This window comes from Lithobates pipiens, unplaced genomic scaffold (genome assembly GCF_037356315.1).
Source record: "Lithobates pipiens isolate NorthernLeopardFrog02 unplaced genomic scaffold, aLitPip1_a1.2 Scaffold_16, whole genome shotgun sequence".
Lineage (NCBI taxonomy): Eukaryota > Metazoa > Chordata > Amphibia > Anura > Ranidae > Lithobates > Lithobates pipiens.
Window position 1 is genome coordinate 111303169 of NW_027507748.1, and position 19176 is coordinate 111322344.

The 19176-nt window shown below is 43.7% G+C and overlaps 1 protein-coding gene across 3 annotated transcripts in view; it reads left to right on the plus strand.

Moving 5' to 3' along the window:
• The first annotated feature begins 3279 nt into the window (after nucleotides 1-3279).
• The window catches only part of ASPA (aspartoacylase), a 28044-nt gene continuing 12147 nt past the window's right edge, over nucleotides 3280-19176 (plus strand). The window contains exons 1-4 of one of the 3 annotated variants that reach the window (XM_077480262.1): nucleotides 3280-3331; nucleotides 3584-3749; nucleotides 9997-10251; nucleotides 17558-17753. In XM_077480262.1, the coding sequence (XP_077336388.1) occupies nucleotides 10019-10251; nucleotides 17558-17753 (429 nt within the window). In that variant the 5' untranslated portion in view covers nucleotides 3280-3331; nucleotides 3584-3749; nucleotides 9997-10018. The other 2 variants (XM_077480261.1, XM_077480263.1) reach the window with 2 other exon arrangements.

Genomic DNA, 19176 nt, shown 5'->3' on the forward strand with positions numbered 1-19176 from the left:
CCCCCCTATAGTGCTGCTGTTTTTGTACCACTAGGGGGAGTCATGGATTTTACAGGTGAGCAACCTATTCCTTTTCTCAGCCTGAAAATAACATCAGAGGTCACATGATCTTATTTGGGCAGTCAGCCTGGGCTGATCAGGGAATAGGGTGCTTTACTGTGCAGCTTTTCAGGTCAGTAAACAAGACAATCTGGTTCTCCAGGGCAATATCTTAGGGGTTTATGTAGGAAAAAACATGCTAACAAAAACATTTCTTATAAAAACCAGACTTTCTTCATTCTCAGACCATGGGCTGTAGATATGTCAGTTGGAAGCTGTGTACTTTTGCCATATAGGCCCATTAGTGTCTTTGGCCTGGTTCACGCCTATGCAGGTTGCAATTTGCATATTGCAGGTGCATTTAACGTTTTCAATACACATTTTTGATCCATTGAAGTCTATGGAACCATAAAACTGAAAAAAAGTCCCTGGCCCTTTCCATAAAATGTGAAGGTGACCCATAGGAAACCATGTTAAATGGATTGTAGTGCATTAGCGCAAAAAGGATAGGTGTGAAGCAGGCCTTAATGGCAATCTCTTAATTTCTTTATGCAATGGTTGGGGCGTTCAAAATTTTACTATAGGCCTTTGTAGTTTGTTGTTGCCTAATGCCTAGTACACACGTTGAGAGAATTGGAAGAAAAAAAGTCACTCTCCAATCGATCATCCGATAATCTGATCGTTGGTACACAGATTTTGAGAGCCGATCACTACAGTGCAAAATTATCCGAAGGGACAAATGCAAAAAATGTTCTTGTACGATACCAGAACAAATGATTTTTGTTTTAGGCTGGGTTCACACTGCAGCGGTTTATGAGAACGGATGTGATTCGCACTGCACTGCAGTGCAAATCACATCCGATCTCTGTGCGATGCGAGTTCAGCCATACAGATAGTATGGCTGAATTCGCATCGCACACGGCCCAAACTCGCACAGGACCCTTTTTTTTGTCCGCAGCAGAATCGGATCGCATTGGTGTTCACACCATGCGATCCGATTCCTATCCGAGTTTGCAGATCGCACTGCGATATGCGAACTGATCTGGGGGTGTCATTAACGTTTCACTGACACTCCCAGCAGTTCGCATAGGGCAGTGTGAACTGCCGCCGGGAGGTATGCGATGCGGGAACCCGCTGCGGATTTGCGGCGTTCCTGCATCGCTGCAATGTGAACCTATCCTTAATCTGTACAGTATTTGTCCGTAAAAATTCTGAAGACCAAGCATGCTGGGAAGAAAAAGAATACATACAACACATTACATCATTTCTGTAGTTGCATTCTGTCGACTCTTCAGAACTTTAGTAACTGTTTTTTGATATGAGACTAGAATGCAAAGAAAAAAATGGACAATCATTCGTCCGATATTCTGATTGCATGTACAAGACGTAATGCAGACCATACATTATGCAATTTTCCTTCCTTCAACCACAGATTTGAGCCCAGGTTCACATTGAGGACTGGTTTGAAATCATGTGAGTTCAAACCAGCCATGCAGTCCGACTTGGGGGGCAATTTGACAGACATCTGTGCGGGTTCATGCACAGCTGTCTATTCAAATCGCCCCCAAAGTTGCCGAAAATGGTACAAGAACTAGTTTTTGGGGATTGATGTGGTCCAGTGTATTCTGGTGCATTTTTGATGCATTTTACTATGGTCCAGTGCAGGAAAAATGCAGCATGTTCTACGCCTTTTTTTTTTTTTCTGGAACGCCCTGGAACTTATCACACTGGTGTGACCTATGCCATTGGAAACCATATAACCTACTTTCCATGCGTTTTTGATGCAGAAAAAAAATGCGTTGGACTGCATGTGGTGTGAACTGACACCAAGCACATTTTTATGGGGGACTTCAGCGGCTTAGTTGTTGTACTGCTAATCCATTGAGAGGAGCAAGACTGCAGTATTTCCTTTAACAACTTGTGGACCGCTCGCCGTCATTATATGGCGGCTGTTTGAAGTGGAATACCATTGTTATGGAAACAGATAGCTGCCATAACCCCAGTATCCTCTTCAATGGCAGACGGTCCTCTTTCAGATAAATGTGGCCTCAGCAGCAGATTTCCAGTGAGATCACTCTGGTCATCTCGCCATTTACCGGACCTGCTGGTCGTGGCAGAGACAATCACGTCCTTTCCCATGTGAGGCTGGATGCCAAGTGAGGGAAAGATGGCCCCCACTCGGCTACATACCATTGGATGACGGAAGAGACCTCAGATGTCACTTCTGCCCAATGGTCTTAAAGGGGAATTTTTTTTTAATATTGCATTTAAGTGTAAATATGAGATCTGAGGTCTTTTTGATCCCAGATCTCACATTTAAGAGGTCATGTCATACTTTTTTTTTCTATTACAAGGGATGTTTACTTTCCTTGTAACAGTAATAAAAGTGATCTTAAATTTTTTTTTAAAAGGACAGTGTAAAAAAATTTAAAGTAAAATAAATAAGAATTTTTTTTTTTAAAGCCCCCCCCCCCTGTCCTGCCAAGCTCATGCGCAGGAGCGAACACATATGTAAGTCGTGCCTGAATATGAAAACAGTGTTGAAACCACACATGTGAGGTATCGCCACGATCGTTAGAGCGAGGGCAATAATTCTAGCATTATACCTCCTCTGTAACTCAAAACTGGTAACCTGTAGAAATTTTTAAATGTTGCCTATGGAGATTTTTAGGGGCCAAAATTTGTCGCCATTCCACGAGCAGGTGCAATTTTGAAGCACGACATGTTGGATATCAATTTACTCAACGTAAAAAAAAAATAAAAAAATTTGCTAACTTTACTGTTGATTTGTTTTTAACAAAAAAAAAAAAGTGTATTTTTTTTCCCAAAAAAATTGCGCTTGTAAGACTGCTGCAAAAATACGTTGTGACATATATTTTTATATATATATATATATATATATATATATATATATATATATATATATATATATATATATACTAGGTAATTCACTAACACAAGTGTGAAGAATATGTTGTTGTTTGTTTTATTTTTTGTTTTTATATTACTTCTTATAATGACCCTAACTAACTGTTTTCAGTTTTTCATGTTTGGCATAGAAATGCTGGCTTGGCACGTCTACATTCTGCATACACAGTATATCTGGTTTTGAAATATTTTTGTACAAAAAGGAACAGAACCCAATGTCCACGGTGACCTGGTCTCAGTTCAAGCAGCTATGTTTAGTGAAGTCACTGAGTCAGCACATTGAGTTCAGAGCATGCTCAGTGTAGATGTGTGTGTCATGCTGTCTTTCCTAAACTTACTACACTTTATTCCTGTTCTGCTCCAGGTTGGTGGTACATTACTTAGATCCCTGCATACTTTATAAGACCTTTGATCTAATAGGAAGAAAAACAAGCCAATCCCGCTGCTTTAAATAATTTGAATGACAGCAGCAGGCTCAGCAGTTCCCTGCCTGTGAAGTGGTTGTGGTCACACGTCTGTATTTTTGCTGTTTTAGGAAGTGAAGCACTTGTATTGTGTCTTTGTCTTGAGATATGTTTCCAGTTGCATGGACACAATCCCTTGGTTCCATTTCCAGAGTTCAGTTGCAAACTTCGTTCGGCAAAAAAGTTTATTTGTGCTGGCAGAGGCGATCGGTGGGATGTCTTGACGGAGATGTAAATACGAGCGTCGTCCTCAGTTCACTCCTGAAGTGCAGGAACTTGTTCCAGATCTTCTCCTTGTGAAGAAAACCCTTGGATTAGGTCAGTAAATGTTTTCTTTTTTGTACTGTTTTAATATAACTCTTCCTGGGCGCTGTAAAGAGTTAATTGTTCACTGGAAGTGCAGCTATGTGGTTTAAACTCTCATTGAGAAGTACAAAGGGCACAGAAACTATAAAATAAAACAGGGAAATAATCTGATGAACATTACAAATAGCCTGGCCTCAACTGCTATTATTCCTGTTGTCTACAGGCTATCGCAGGTACGTGACCTTTTACATTTTCATCTCGCCAATAATCTGGACATTATACAGATTTATGCCGGCCATACGTGGATTTAAATCTGGCTGGTTCAGCAGGGAGCCACCAAATTTCAATGCATGCATGGGCACCCTGGTCCTATGATTCGTTGAATGACTTGTGTACAACCAGCCTGTCAGGTTTCCTGAACGATTAGTGCTGCAGGCTATAAGTCAACATCACTAATCATTGTGTTTTGCAATGCACCTAGGGGCATTCCTAGGCCTGCAAAAGATCTGGGGCTAGAGCCCATAGCAGCGGTCACCAACCAGTGGTAAGCAATTATTCACAGGCAAAGGCTGGTGTTGGCGTTTCAATCATCACGGCACCATGGTTGATATGGTGTCAGGGTGATCAAAGCACATTGTTTTATTCTAATATATAATGAAGTGGTTCAACTCCCCATAATGCAGAATCAGTGGGAGCTCTGGGCATGTCACTTGCCACATCTCCTGCCACCAGATGCAGCATGACACTTGCCACCGTAGCCATTAAGCTTTTTAACTTGCCACCATCACCTGCCACTAGATGTGAATTGTCACTTGCCACTTCACCTACCACCATTTGGAGATTGTCACTTGCCACGTCACCTGCCACTAGATGTGGGTTGTCACTTGCCAACTGATGTTGGCAAATTTGCATTGTCCCTGCATTGGTGGCAGGCTGGCAGCACTTGTCCATTTAGTGAGGGGTGGGCACCCACCGCACCTCCGACATTGAAGAAGCCCGTGCTGTGAGGGTGGAAGAGCGCTGATGTGTGGCGGGCAGTGAGAGATGATGTCATCTCTCTACTCCCTACTGCACATCACTCCCACATTGAAATGACCCGGCTGTGAGGACCGAAGAGCAGTGACGTGGAGAGGACGGAGAGAGATGATGTCATCTCTGCTCATCTGCCCGCGCGTCTCTCCTCTCATCCACCTCTAATGCAGCCTGCCCGCCGCAGCTGCGATCCGCTGGTTAGGCAGGGACCCTGTGGCAAGAAACTCGGGGCTATGGGCTCTAGATTCACGGCTACAGCCTCAATAGCCACCCCCTGGCAACGCCTATGCTTCAACCCGTGATGGTAAAGAAAGATTTGCATAATGTGTCATCTGCTTTAAATTACAATTCACTGCACAGCTCAATCAAATGATTTATTTGCTACATCCACACCGACAGCATTGATGGAGGAATCTGCACTGCCAGCCCTTAATAAATGGGCAGATCAGTCACCAAAGCAATAATCCTTGCTAGTGCACCAGCACAGTGGTGTAATGGTTAGCACTCTCACCTAGCAGTAAGAAGGGTTGCTGGTTTGAATCCCAACCACGACACTACCTGCCTGGAGTTTGCATGTTCTCCCTGTGCCTGCGTGGGTTTCCTCCGGGTACTCCGGTTTCTTCCCACACTCCAAAGACATGCAGGTAGGTTAATTGGCTTCTGTCCAAAATTGACCCTAGTATATGAATGGGGACCTTGGATCGTGGGCTCCTTGAGGGTAGGGACTGATGTGAGTGTGCAATGTACAGGGATAGGGACAATTGTAGACACTCACTCAGGTTGAACTGGATGGACTGGTGTCTTTATTCAACCTTACTAACTATGTAACTATGTAACTATAATTCTTTTCCTAATAGGCAGTATACAGATGTGGTACACACAAAGTGAAAAGATCACTTACATATTGATTAGGACAAGGGTATAGTCCAGGGTTCCTCTAGATTCTTTTCAATGACCACAAATATATAAGGAGCATTCTTCCCAGTGACAAAACAGACTTATGTATCATGAGTTGTGTGTATAGATAGGAACTTTTAGCAGGGGTTCCCTGAAAACATAAGGTTATTTCAAGGGTTTGTCTATATTGAAAAGTTTGAGAAAGGCTGGTATAGTCATTTGTCAGTTGCAGTGATTTTTTTTTTCTCCTTGTTATAATGGGCATCAAAGCTAGATATGAAGATGCAGGGCTTTTTTTCTCAGAGAATAGGTGCAGGAACTCCCCCTTTCTGAGCCACCCCTTTTCTCCACCCCTACCCACCTCCGAGCACCGTTCCTTGCTTCCATCCCCTACCCACCTCCCAGTACTGCCCTTTTAGACCATACAGAACCAAGTATCAATTTGTGGTGCTAAGCAATTCGTAAGGAATTTGGTAATTATAACAGGAAAAGCAGTAAAATAGAACCCCTGCAGCCAGCAACAACAGAGCCCCCCCCCCCAGCAACAATAGACCACCCCACCACAATAGACTCCTCACAGCTAGCATCACTAGATTCTCTGGCAGCAAGCAACAATAGACCCCTCTCTCAACAGTAGATCTCTCCCAGCAACAACTGACCCCCCCAGCAATATAAGACCCATCCCCAGCAACAGTAGGTCTTCCACCAGCAACAATAGACTTCCTCAGAAACAATAGACCCCCATGCAAAAATAGATACCCTCCAGCTAGAATAGATCCCCTAGCAGTGAGTATCAATAGACCCTACAGCACACCCCAGCACCACTTGCTGTCAGTGGTGAAGGTGCCAGAACTGCGTACCCCCACGCTCCCGCTGAAAAAAAGTCCCGTGAAGCAGTTAGAACTAATTTATACTTATGGTCAGGTGGTGGCAACAATGTTGGTTGAGCTGTTGCCGCTGAGCACGACTTATTTAAATGAATGGGGCCATGCCACAACTGCAAGCCAAACGCTACATTTGCGGTAGCAGTGTACTCCCATCGGACAGCTTTTTAGAGAGCAGATGTACGCTAAGGCCCCTTTCACAAGGGACAGACTCAGTTCTAATGATCAGAGCAGGCGGATGACAGGTCCGTGTCCACTCACTTTATGCACAGAGGACACAAACAGGGCCAGCTCTGCTCTATGGACTGCCAGGTGTAAACGGACTGCACTGTCCATTTACACCCAACTAGCGCCAATCCAATCCACCTACACAGAGGAGGACGGATCCCCTTATACCCACCGTAAAAAGGGGTGAATGCGCCATCCGTTCAGGTCCGACCTGAAAAACTGACAGGTGGACCTGATCAGAACAGTCATTAGAAGGGACCTAATGCCCCGTACACACGATCATGAAAATTGGAAGACACATCTTACGACTTTTTTCACTTGCTAGTAGCAAGTGAAATTTTCGTATGGCAGAATAAAAATTTTGAAGTGATGAAATGTATTGTATTTTCTGACGACTGTACTGATTAAACAAAAATCGCACAACCTGGTATCATACAAGAGAAACTGTTGTGCTTGCCCCATCGGAATCGGATTAACTGTCAACAGCTATCAAAAGCTGTGTACTAACGATCAGATTATCAGATACCACTTCGATCGTACGAAGTGGTATTTTTCATATGATTTTCAGATCGTGTGTACGAGGCATTAGTCTTCACCAGTCATTTTCCACCCTGCTCTGTGGAATCAGTCGAAATGTAAAACCCCTGTGGGGCCCAAATCTGTCCAATATTAAGACAAATCCGATCGAAACATTGCTAGAAATAAATTGGCTTTGTAGGGGGTTATCTAGTAATAATAAATGTTGGAGCTTTGCAGATTCCTGTTATAACAAGCAGAGAGAAAAGCTTTGTAATGAACAAATGACTGTACATTTGTACTAATCAATATGTAAGTGATCCCTCCACTATGTGTGTATCCCATCTATATGCTGCCAAATAGGAGGATATGATGGACATAAGTGAGAATAAAGCCTGGGACACATAGGCAGGGTTTTTATTTTATTTATTTTTTAATTCAAACCAGTGGGCTGAAGGGGGAAAAAAACCTGCGGAGCTTGAGGGGGAAATTGCTGTACTAACTATGCAATGTTAGTACTGTGATCTCCCTACTGAGCTATTGTGTTCTGACAAGGGGGGGCCTATGAATCAATTTTTAGGGTATGTACATGTTCTATGTGCAGTATCCATACAGTTGCTACACATTGTGTTAGCTATACATTGTCTGCAGCTGTCTTTGTATAAATGTTCTAACAATTTTAGGTTCAATAAGTTGTTCTAACAATTTTAGTAGAAAACACACAGGCTAAAAAAAATAAAAATAAAAAAAAAAAGATTTTAAGTGTTGATATTCTTCTTATCATAATTGTCTCATCAAAAATGTCGTTTACCACAAAATCACATACTTTAGGTATGTAGTCTTCTTCTTTTTTTTATTTTTTTATTATTTTACATGAGTTATTAAAGCAACCCAGTCCCACTGCCTGCACCACTATTCCCCTCTGTATTATGGACTCTCCAGCATCCAACACACTTCTGGGAGTTTCAGATGCCTGGTCTCCCTCTGCTCATTGTGTTTCCTTTTTCCAGCTCTTACTACACTACACACATTTAAAAACAAAAAACAAAAAAAAAAAACACGTGTAGAGCTATTTGTCCTATGAAACTGCATGCACCCATGTTCTGTGTAAATGGAAGCAAAATCAAATATTATGAAGCTATATTCTCTCCAGATTGCATGTTCTCCATGTATACAGAATAGATTGTAGCATAAAATACTGCATTATGGCCACTAGATGGAGCTGATGATAAATGGAAATAAATACGTCTTGACTATGATCATCTCCCGCTAGTGTAGGGTGATTTTCTTTCTTTTCTTCAAGCCAAACCCGAACACTTTTGCAGCCCAGGGCAATTTTTTATTATTTTTTTTTTGCTGTAAACACTATAGGAATATAAAAGACCCGGAATACATTTGGGTCTCCCAAGGAGAATAGTAATGTAGCGCACAGAGCACACCTTGACACATAGTGGGTGTGGGCAAATTTCTCTTGCTGACATTATCACCCTACCCTTCAGTTAAATCTGCCCCCAAACAGCTGCCTGCAGCTTCCGGACAGCAACAGATTTGTTTATGACTATCTCGGTTATTCAGACCAGACCACAGCCTGGTCTGAGTAATGTGTCCAGGTTCCAGGTGAACTGAAACCCGGACACATAATTCAAAACCCGAACTGTCCAGGTGAATCCTGGACAGGTGGCAACCCTACGCTAGTGTCTATGATGCTTTGACTCAATTCACTTTTTTTTTGTATGAATAAATAGAATCGACTTATGGAGGAAATAGCCTCGGAACAATCCATTTTGCCCCCATTTGAATAGAACAAGTGTACATGTAGTTTCACAAGACAGATAGCTCTGTGAATTTTTTTATTTATAAAAACGGCCTATTGTATCATCAGGGGACCAGGCATTCAACACACCTAGAAGTGTTACTGATGAATCTTTAACCATTGGCATCTTATATACTGCACATCTCTATTCCTAAGGACACATAAGCTGCTTTGTGGGATTTACCCATGTGCATGCATTTACGCAAGTATGGTGTATATTCACATACAGTTGGTGCACAGCCATTCTTTACTAAGGGCAGCTGTAGGGTTAGGTGCATGAAGCCTTAACACCTTTTTATACCTCCCAACATTTTGAGATGGGAATGAGGGACACCTACTAGCAAATGTATGTAGGCATAGGACACGCCCCCTGCCACACCCCCTTAAAGGAGAATTAACAAAACAAAAAAAGGTTAATTAAATCCACAAAGGTTTTTTTTTAACCACTACTATTCCTTTATATTGGCTTTTAACATTTTACAAATGCAGCAATTTAGAATTTGGATGAAAATTTTAGCTCTGGGAAACACTTTTTGAAAGCTAAAAGGTGAATTTTATATACAACTATATAGATCAGACCAAAATGAGGGACAAATGAGGAGGAAAGAGGGACATTGCTCCAAATCAGGGACAGTTGGGAGCTATGGATTTTACACAGCTGTATGAACAGACCCTCAGACATATTATCTCGTTTTGAGGCCGGTTTCTGTATTTATGTTCATGTGAAATAATTCACTCTGCCATCGCGCCATCATTGAGGGTTGCAGGTAAACAGAGCGGTGGAAACATGACAAGGCGTGTTGTGAGTTGTTTTCCTCTGTCATATGATGATATTTATTCTGCCTGCAAGCATTCTGATCCGCATTTGTTCTCCATGTGTGTCTTTCAGCTGTTATCTTTGTATTTCAGCCATGGCTGTGAGCAGTGGTGTCTCTGCCATACGTAGGGTGGCTATATTTGGAGGCACCCATGGAAATGAACTCACTGGTGTTTTTCTAGTTAAACACTGGCTAAAACACGGAGGGGAGATTACCAGGCCGGGTATGGAGGTGAGACCCTTTATTGCCAACCCAAAAGCTGTGGAGAAATGTGTTAGATATGTTGACACTGACCTGAACAGAGTTTTTGACAATCAAAGTCTTAGGTAAGAAAGCCTTGTGTTTTCTTCTGTCTTTCTCTGAAACACAAACTTCTTCTATTAGTGTTGATGTGTCTAAATAGTATACAATGTGGAGCAGTTTTAGCATATTCATAGAAAGCTTTGATAATCAAAATGTCTCATAAGTGTGTGTGTGTGTGTGTGTGTGTGTGTGTGTGTGTGTGTGTGTGTGTGTGTTGCTTCATAACCAGGTGTGGAGAAGAGAACCAAGACTCCTTTTGTTAATGGAAGGAACCAAGCGCCAAAGAATCACTTCAAAGTCAAGATCGGTAGAAACAAGAAACCATCATGTTTTAGTGACTGAGTAGTATTGTTCCCAGTAGGATACTGGCAATGCTACTAGACAGCGAACCAAAAATTGTGGGTGCCACTTCAGCTTCCTTGTCTGTCCATGTCCGGTGACTCTCGCTAAAGAGTGCACGCTGGAGGAGAGCTTGCCTTGGCTCAATGTGTAAACCTACAGGAAGAAAAGATCCCAAATGTGGCACATCCAGCAAAACCCAATGGTGTATATACTAAAAGCAGCCTCAGGCCAAACTCCATCCAGGCCTAGCCGCTGATGCATTTTGGACTGCCTACAGGACTTAATCATGGAGAGCCATGACTAAACCCCGTGGCCGGGGTGAAACGCATTGGGAGCACGGCCTGGATGGAGTTTGGCTTGAGGCTGCTTTTAGTATATGCACACTGTTGGGTTTTGCTGGATGTGTGACATTTGGAAGCTTTCCTTCCTGAATGCTACTACACAATCACTGGATGCTATATGCCTGCCTGTGTCCTAGAGACTTCTGCATGGGAGATCTCAGCACAGTCCTTTTTTTTTAATCCCCCATTCTGCCACTCTTTACCGCGATCATGGGAAGCCGGCAGACATCGAGTCCACTAGACTCGCAGGCAAGCTCGCGCCCACAGTATCGCGTGCACAGGCCGACATACAGGTACATCGGTTTGCGCAGCCGAGCCGCCTTGCTGCGGTATATATGCGGAAGGCAGTCGGCAAGTGGTTATAGCTGAAGTTAAAGTGGAAGTAAACCCATCAATTTAAGCAGTTAAAAAAAAAAAAGCATGCCAGGAATGCTAACTGCACATTAGTTGTGCTCTCAGCCAAACTATGAAACTATTCAATGGCTGGTGTCATAACGAATCACATGTGCAGCACCATAGCAGTTGAAGATTAAACAGGCAAAGATGGCAGCTTCTTTGGCTGAAAACCATAGGGGAGTTTACTTCCACTTTTGTGGAAAAAATGATAGAGTATACAATTGTGACACAAGTCATATTCTAACAAACAGGGCCGTCTGATTCCCCCTGTATTGAATTGTATTGTAATTGTACTGTCTGCCCTAATGTTGTAAAGTGCTGAGTAAACTGTCGGCACTATATAAATCCTGTATAATAATAATAATAATGTAATGAATGTTATTAAAAATGACTTTTTGCATTCGTTAAATGCAGAATTTTCCCTGAATGGCACCCGTGCTGAGCGAGAGACCTCCTGTGTTCACAATGCAGCAGGGCAGCTGCTCAGCCCAGAAGTAAATGGAGATCACTGGAGTAGCGGTGCATACTACAGTGATTTCCAGCTTCCAGTTGAATCCCATAGATATGGCACATCAATACATGCATTGGTCCATGGTGGAAAAATTGCCATATCTGGAATTTAGCTTTGAAAATGCATAATAGGCAAATGCCACTATGAAACTGCATGTATCTCATGTGCAGAAATGTGCACAAGCCACTGTAGAGAAGATTTGGTTTTCGATTTTGTAAAAAAATAGTTTTGCACGTTTTGGGTATTCTTTGCAAAATGAAATTTCACCACGTTTGCTAAACTCTGGGGAAAATTCCCTTGCAAAGTGCAACTTTCCTTGCAAGATGAATAAACTAATTTATATCAAACCCAATGTGTACTTGGGGTAAAAAAAAAAAAAAAACAATTCTAAATCACGTGGTCTAAAACTGCTTAGGCCGAGAAGTGTGTTTTGTGCAGAGAACATCTGACTCTGTATTATTTTGTTTTGAGAAGTTTATATGTCAGCCGGCCTAGACGGCACTTTAGAGGAAAGACTGCCGAGTCTTTCTCCCCTTCTCCATAGCTGAGACATGGCGGGGGAACAGAATGTTCCTCTTCCCTGGAAATGCTCACTGACATTTGTGTTGTTTGGTGGGATTGTGCTGATTCATGCTGGCTTTGTGCCTGATGTTTGGTCTCTGGCATGTGCTCAATGGATTTACTTTGTTTCATTATCAGAAGTGTTTCTGCTTTGGGATTTCCCAACACGGCCGTGCAAAGCACGTCTCTGGAGAGAGCCGGATCCTTATGTGCCTGAAATATGTCTGCAACCATTTAAAGTGGTTGTGAACCCTTACATACCACTTTTACCTACAGGTAAGTCTATAATAAGACTTACCTGTAGGTACTGTAAATATTTACCACGTGCGCTTGTGCCAATGTCATCGGCGCACTGAAGAAAGGGCATTTCTTCAGCAGCGTGCTGTGACCGCATGACTCTGGCCAGTCACAGACCCGGAGTTCACAGCCCCAGAAGGAAGAGGGGTGAAGATGGACACGGCCACCAGAGGGGACATTTTGGGCTTCGTTTGCAGGTAAGTGGCACATAATGGGCTAGTTTGAGATGCATGCTAGCCCATTATACTTTGGAGCTGTTGCACTAACTATGCAAAGTTAGTACAGCAATCTCCCCCACTGAGCTGTTGTTTTCTGACAGGGGGCCAGCCCCCCCCCCAGAAAACTTTGATCAGCGCTCTCTGCCATTGGCTGATCGGACATGCACGGCTGCCTTCTGTCAGACAGGGTGTCATACACATGGGCTGAATGTCGGACATTTTTTTTTTGTTTTTAATTGGCGGATGTCTCCCAACATTCGGCCTGTGTGTACCAGGGACCTGCGGTGAGGTCAGTGGCTGGTGAGGCACTGGCTAGTATTAGAGCCAGAGACCCACAGGTTACATATTGGATTCTCATTATTAGTGCGCACCCTAAAACCATTTAGTGAATAAACCCCCACAGCGTAGCTGAGTGCTGTGAGATGAAAAATCGCATCTTCAGCCAATTGGCTTACACTTAAAATCCCGCGTGTCAGCAGGACGCAGGCAGTCATTCAGATTCCCCCAGACAATAAGCATCTAGTGAAAGGAATCTATTGGACAGCAGATTTTATTTTTTTATTTCTGAATTCTGTAACAGCCCTGTAAATGCTGATATTTCACTGGTCAAGTACAGGGCTGTTACAGAATGCAGAAATAAAAATGTAAACACTGCGCTATATAGCTACCAACAGACCTGATTTTATGAAAACAAGACCTTATGCTGGTTAAATTAGTAAACTGGGAGAACTAATGAAAGTGCCATATATAATCTATATAATAAAAAGAATAGAACCTGAACCATTTTCTGATTATATCCTCTTGCTGCCCGCGCTATAGCCGAAATGTCGCCCACAGCGCGGACCTGAATTTCCTGACGCCCCTTTGCACATGCGCCTGCTGTGTTTACCGAGTCACTGACACTCGGGTGATCACAGAACACCCATACCCTTACCATGTGATCACCTGTCAGTCAATGACAGCTGATCACATGATCTAAACAAAAGCTCTGTAATCGGTTTTCTTCTCTTCTCAAGCTGTCTCGAAAAAAAAGCCGACCACCGTTTTATCTGCAAGGGACGTCGGTCCCGAAGAGGAAGAGGCAATTATGCCTCATCTGTGCCCACCAATACCCCCTGATAGTGCCACCTGCCAGTGCCCATGAGTGCCACCTATCAATGCCCATGAGTGGTGCCCAGGGCCGCTGATAGAAATCATGGGGCCCCGTACAGCCTACCTGACGGGGCCCCCTTCAGCTCCACCCCTGGCCCCGCCCATGGTCCTTCCTTCAGCCCCGCCCCATCACAGCCCCTCCCCAGACCCCGCCTTGAAACAACGTGCAGGTTTGTCTACAAGCGATAGGCATGGCTGGCACTGTCTGTAGCACATTACGGCCTTGGCGGCATGGGTGACACTGTCTGTAGCACATTACGGCATTGGCGGCACAGGTGGCACTGTCTCTGCAGGCAGCACATGCGTTATGGGCCATAAAGCATGTGCTACCGGCAGACAGTGCCGCCAATGCTGTAACGTGCTGTAAACAGTGCCAGCCGTGACACTAATGGCATAACGCATGTGCTACTAGCTGACAGTGCTGACATAATGCCATTGGCAGCATGGATGGCACTGTCTCTGCAGGCATCACATGCGTTATGATATTAGCGTCATGGGTGTCACTGTCTGCAGCACAATATGGCATTGGCGGCATGGGTGACACTGTCTGCAGCACATTACAGCATTGGCGGCATGGGGGGCACGGTCTCTGCAGGCAGCACATGCGTTATGGCCCATAATGCATGTGCTGCCTGCAGAGACCGTGCCACCCATGATGCCAATGCCATATTCTGCTGTAACAGTGCCACCCATGCCGCATGCGTTATTGCCCATAACGCATGTGCTACCTGCAGACAGTGCCACCCATGCTGCCAATGGCATAATGTAAAGATGCTGCTGCAGTAGTAGTAGATCTTGAATCCACCCCCCCCCCCCCCAAGCAAGCACACACCTGTGTTCTGTGTTAGCCGTTCCCCAGGAGTCACTTCTTCCTTGATCCTGTTGCTGGTGGCTGTCTGGACTGGAGTGCGAGTGTCCACAAAAGTTTCCAGTCAGATGTCAGATCGATCTGCTTCTTTTTTTTCTTCCGGTACCCGCGCTCGTCTCTCTGCTTTTTTTCCGCTTCTCTCTGCTTTTTTTGGCCGAGTGAAGAACATAGCAGAAGGGGAGGAATCACTCCGCGCCAGGGAAGGCAATATAGAGGACGCGCTGGCCGGAACTTGAGCCAGCATGCATGAGGAGCGAGCGCAGAGAGGACATTCTTCCATGTCCGAAATAGAGAAAATAGTCCCTCCCCCTGCCTATTGAGCTATCGGCCTAAAAAAAAATGTAAAAAGAATGGCAAGGGGTGGGGGGGGGGGGAGAGAGTGTTCAGTTGGTTTGGTGTAGTTGATAGTGTTCAGTCAAGGTGGCTGGGGGATTTTTTTTTTTTAACATTAATTAACTAATTTAATTAGGTCTCTGTTTAGGTTGCCCGGGCCCCCCTGCTGGCCGGGCCCAGTACAACAGGGCCAGTTGTACTGGCCTATCAGCGGCCCTGGTGGTGCCTATCGGTGTAACCCATCAGTGCCCATTATTGCCACCCATCAGTGCCTATCACTGCCACCTATTGGTGCCCATCAGTGCCGCCTCATCAGCGTACATTAATAAAGCAGAAAAATTACCTGTTTGCAAAATTTTATAACAAAATATTTAAAAAAATATATTAATTTCTGGCTTTTTAAATGTTAAAAAATAAAAACCGCAGAGGTGATCAAATACCACCAAAAGAAAGCTCTATTTGTGGGAAATTTTTTTTAAAAATGTAATTTAAATACAGTGTAGCATGACCGCGCAATTGTCATTCAAAATGCATCAGCGCTGAAAATTCGTCTGGACCGGGGGGGGGGGGGGGGGGGGGGGGTTTAATTGCCTATTAAGCATGTGGCTAGACAATATGTAGCACCTTCATTACTTCTCATAGTTTACTAATTTACCAGCATAAGCACTTGTTTTGGCGAATGTAAACAACGTTCAAACTACACGTGAGGTATCGCCACAAACGCAAGAGCAATAATTCTAGCACTACACCTCCTCTGTATTTAAGCTGGCTGTGCTATATGTAGCTTCTGACAAGCTGCACAAGGAGCCCCTTATCTCTGGAACCCAAAGGTGCTAGGAGCCCCAAATATTTACCAGTAGTGGGGTAGGACCCCAGGTTGCCGGGCTACAACCCTCGAAGCTAGACCCTGTGTTTGCTTATTTTTTATATTCATGGCTTTGCCTCACCTGCCTCCCCTGACTGCATGTCCCTGGTGTTTACGGGGCATTAAGCAAGGCATTAATAAAATGACCACTGCTTTCTCATTGGTTGGGGAGAGCAACCCATTAATTTCATTGATTAGGCACAATGCTCATGATTGAGGTAACCGAGAGAGTACCTGCAAAGATGGAAAACCTGCAGACCTGTCACATTTATTTTATTCATTTGCATTAGGTATTTATATAGCACTGGTAATTTACATATCAGTAATCTTAAGGCTAGGTTTCCACTAGTGCGGCTTTTCATGCGATTTGGGACTGAAAAGTCACATGACAAGTCGTACGCCATGATTTTCAATGAGTACAGTTCATATCTGTACGACTTCAAGATGCAGCGACTTCAAAGTAGTCCCTGCACTACTTTGGTCCCACTTTGATGCAACTTGAGGTCCATAGACCTCAAGAATACACAGGCATTGCTTCAAGTCGTGGCAAAAAATTGTGGCAAATCATGCGACTTTGGGGGCGCAATAGTGGAAACGTAGCCTAAAGAGAATCTGTTACTTTTTTACATCTGAGTGTGATAGCTTTTGACTTTATTTGTGTATGGTGAGCAAATAAGCTGAAGTTTAGCTAAAAACCTTTTTTTTCTCAACAGTTTTAGTTGCATTACTTAACGTGTTCCTAAACTCAGGACCCCACATTCACTATATATCTGGTCTCCCACAGAACATGGAAATGCAATTATTTTAGAAAATATAAACTGCTAAATACTTTTTCTCATCAGCAGTATATAGCAGTCTTGTGACTTCTATCAGGGTCTGGTTAAAGCTACTCTACTCTGACTGTTCTATGAGGCTGCAAGACCCCTGACCCTTTGTGTGGACAGTGCTGATTGGCCCTATGCTGCTCACATGCACACTCCCAAAAAAAAAACCCTCTCTAGCAATACACGCCAAACTGAGCATGTGCAAAGTGCCCCTAAGGTTATGTACTGTCAGGAGATGGATTAGTAAGGAGTATTGAAAAACTCTGTGGGATTGATTTACTTAGGGCAAATATACTGTTTACTTGGCAAGGGAATTTACATCAGAGCTTAGTGAATTGGATGAAGCAGAGACTTCATTATCCAATTATGTGCAAGAATTTTTTTTTTTCATTTTCCTTGCACGTGATTGGGTATTCTTTGCAAAGTGAAACCATTGCATTTATTAAGTTCTGAGGGAAAACTCCCTTGCAAAGTTCCTTTGGTAAATCAGCTCCCATATGTTCATTTTTCCATGTCTGTGTGTGTGTGTGTGTGTGTGTGTGTGTAATAGAAGCACAGCAAATGACAATTTTTATTCAAGAATCTCGGTACATATTGCCATTTGTTGTGCTTATTTTGCAGTAAACAAAATAAAGTAAAAATACCCTATGAGATAACACAGGCTCAAGAGATCAATTACATGTTTGGTCCTAAAGGGAGTAGAGATGCCTACGATGTTATCCTGGACCTTCACAACACCACCTCTAAAATGGGGGCTACGCTGCTCCTTGAGGATTCCAAGGATGATTTCACAATTCAGATGTTCCATTACATTCAGGTAAAGGCTTGACTCAAGTTACTCAAAGCCAGCAATCTGCCGGGTTATTATTTGACTGACTTCTATCTTCATTGTTTATTTGACTGTTTGTTTTACACTGCAAATAAACCATTTACATTGGATGTGCAATCTAGTTTTTAAGATCAAATAACACACACTACCCAACATTTCACAAGTCTGAGATATTCTGGGTTTCATTCCTAAAACCAAAACGGGGGAAAATATATGGATTGTACATAGCAGTCACCATGATCCTAATTAGTGTAATTAGTGCCGCCGCCACAAGAAAACAGTGATATAGATACAAGGTTTGCTGCAGTTTCCCCATTGAATGTGGCGTATAGTACCGTATATTTAATATAGATGGGTAGCTGAGCCCAGTGCTGGGACAAGGTCAAAAATGGTAAACTGTGCCCCCCCCCCCCCCCCCAGTGGTAAAGAAAGAGCGACTTATAGTGGGACTCAGTGACACTAAAGCTCAGTTCACACCTAGGCGTTCCGGATTGCAGGCATAATTGCTGTGATTCTGCCTGCAATTCCCAAATTGACACACAGACAAGCTTGCGATCCCACAGTACGATTTTGTGGCAATTGTCCCCCAACAAATCGTGACAAAATTGAGGAACGCCTGTTGCTCAAAAGAAGCTCTGGAAAGCCTAGGTTCTGAATGTAGCTTTATACACTGATCAGTGCTAATAATATGTACCGACACTGTACTAATGACAATGGCTGAGAAGGGGTTAATATCTAGGGGCATCCAAGGGGTTAATTGTGTGCACCCGAAAACCCTAAGCCTAGGTTCACACTGTAGCAATGTGAGAATGAGTGCGATTCCAGCACCGGCTCTCGCATCGCATCTCCCCTGCAGGCAGTTTATGCTGCCCTCTGCGAACCGCTGTGGGTGTCCATACAATGTTAATAACACCCCCAGATCGGTTTGCATATTGCAGTGCGAACTGTGGATTCGGACAGGGATCGGATCGCATGGGTGAGAACACGCAAACATGCAATCTGATTCTAGTGCGGGGAAAAAAAAGTCCCTGCGTCTTTTTTTGTGCAAATCCAATGCGAGTTCAGCCATACAACTGTATGGCTGAACTTGCATTGCACAGATATTGCATGTGATCAGCAGTGTGGTTGCAAATCACATGTGATTAGTGATGGCCGAACAGTTCGCCCGGCGGTCGTTTCGCGGCGAATTTCGGCTATTCGCGATTCGCCCGATCGGCGGACTATTGCCGCCGTTCGCCCGGCGGACTTCCGTGTTTTCTGTGAAAAAGAACTTTGACCTATGATGACACATCCATCATGGGGTACAGGACAGCCAATTGAGACATTACAGCACATGGACATTTGGACATTCCCCCTAACTTATAAATACACCCGATCCGGCGGCCATTTTACATTCTTTCTTCTGTCACTA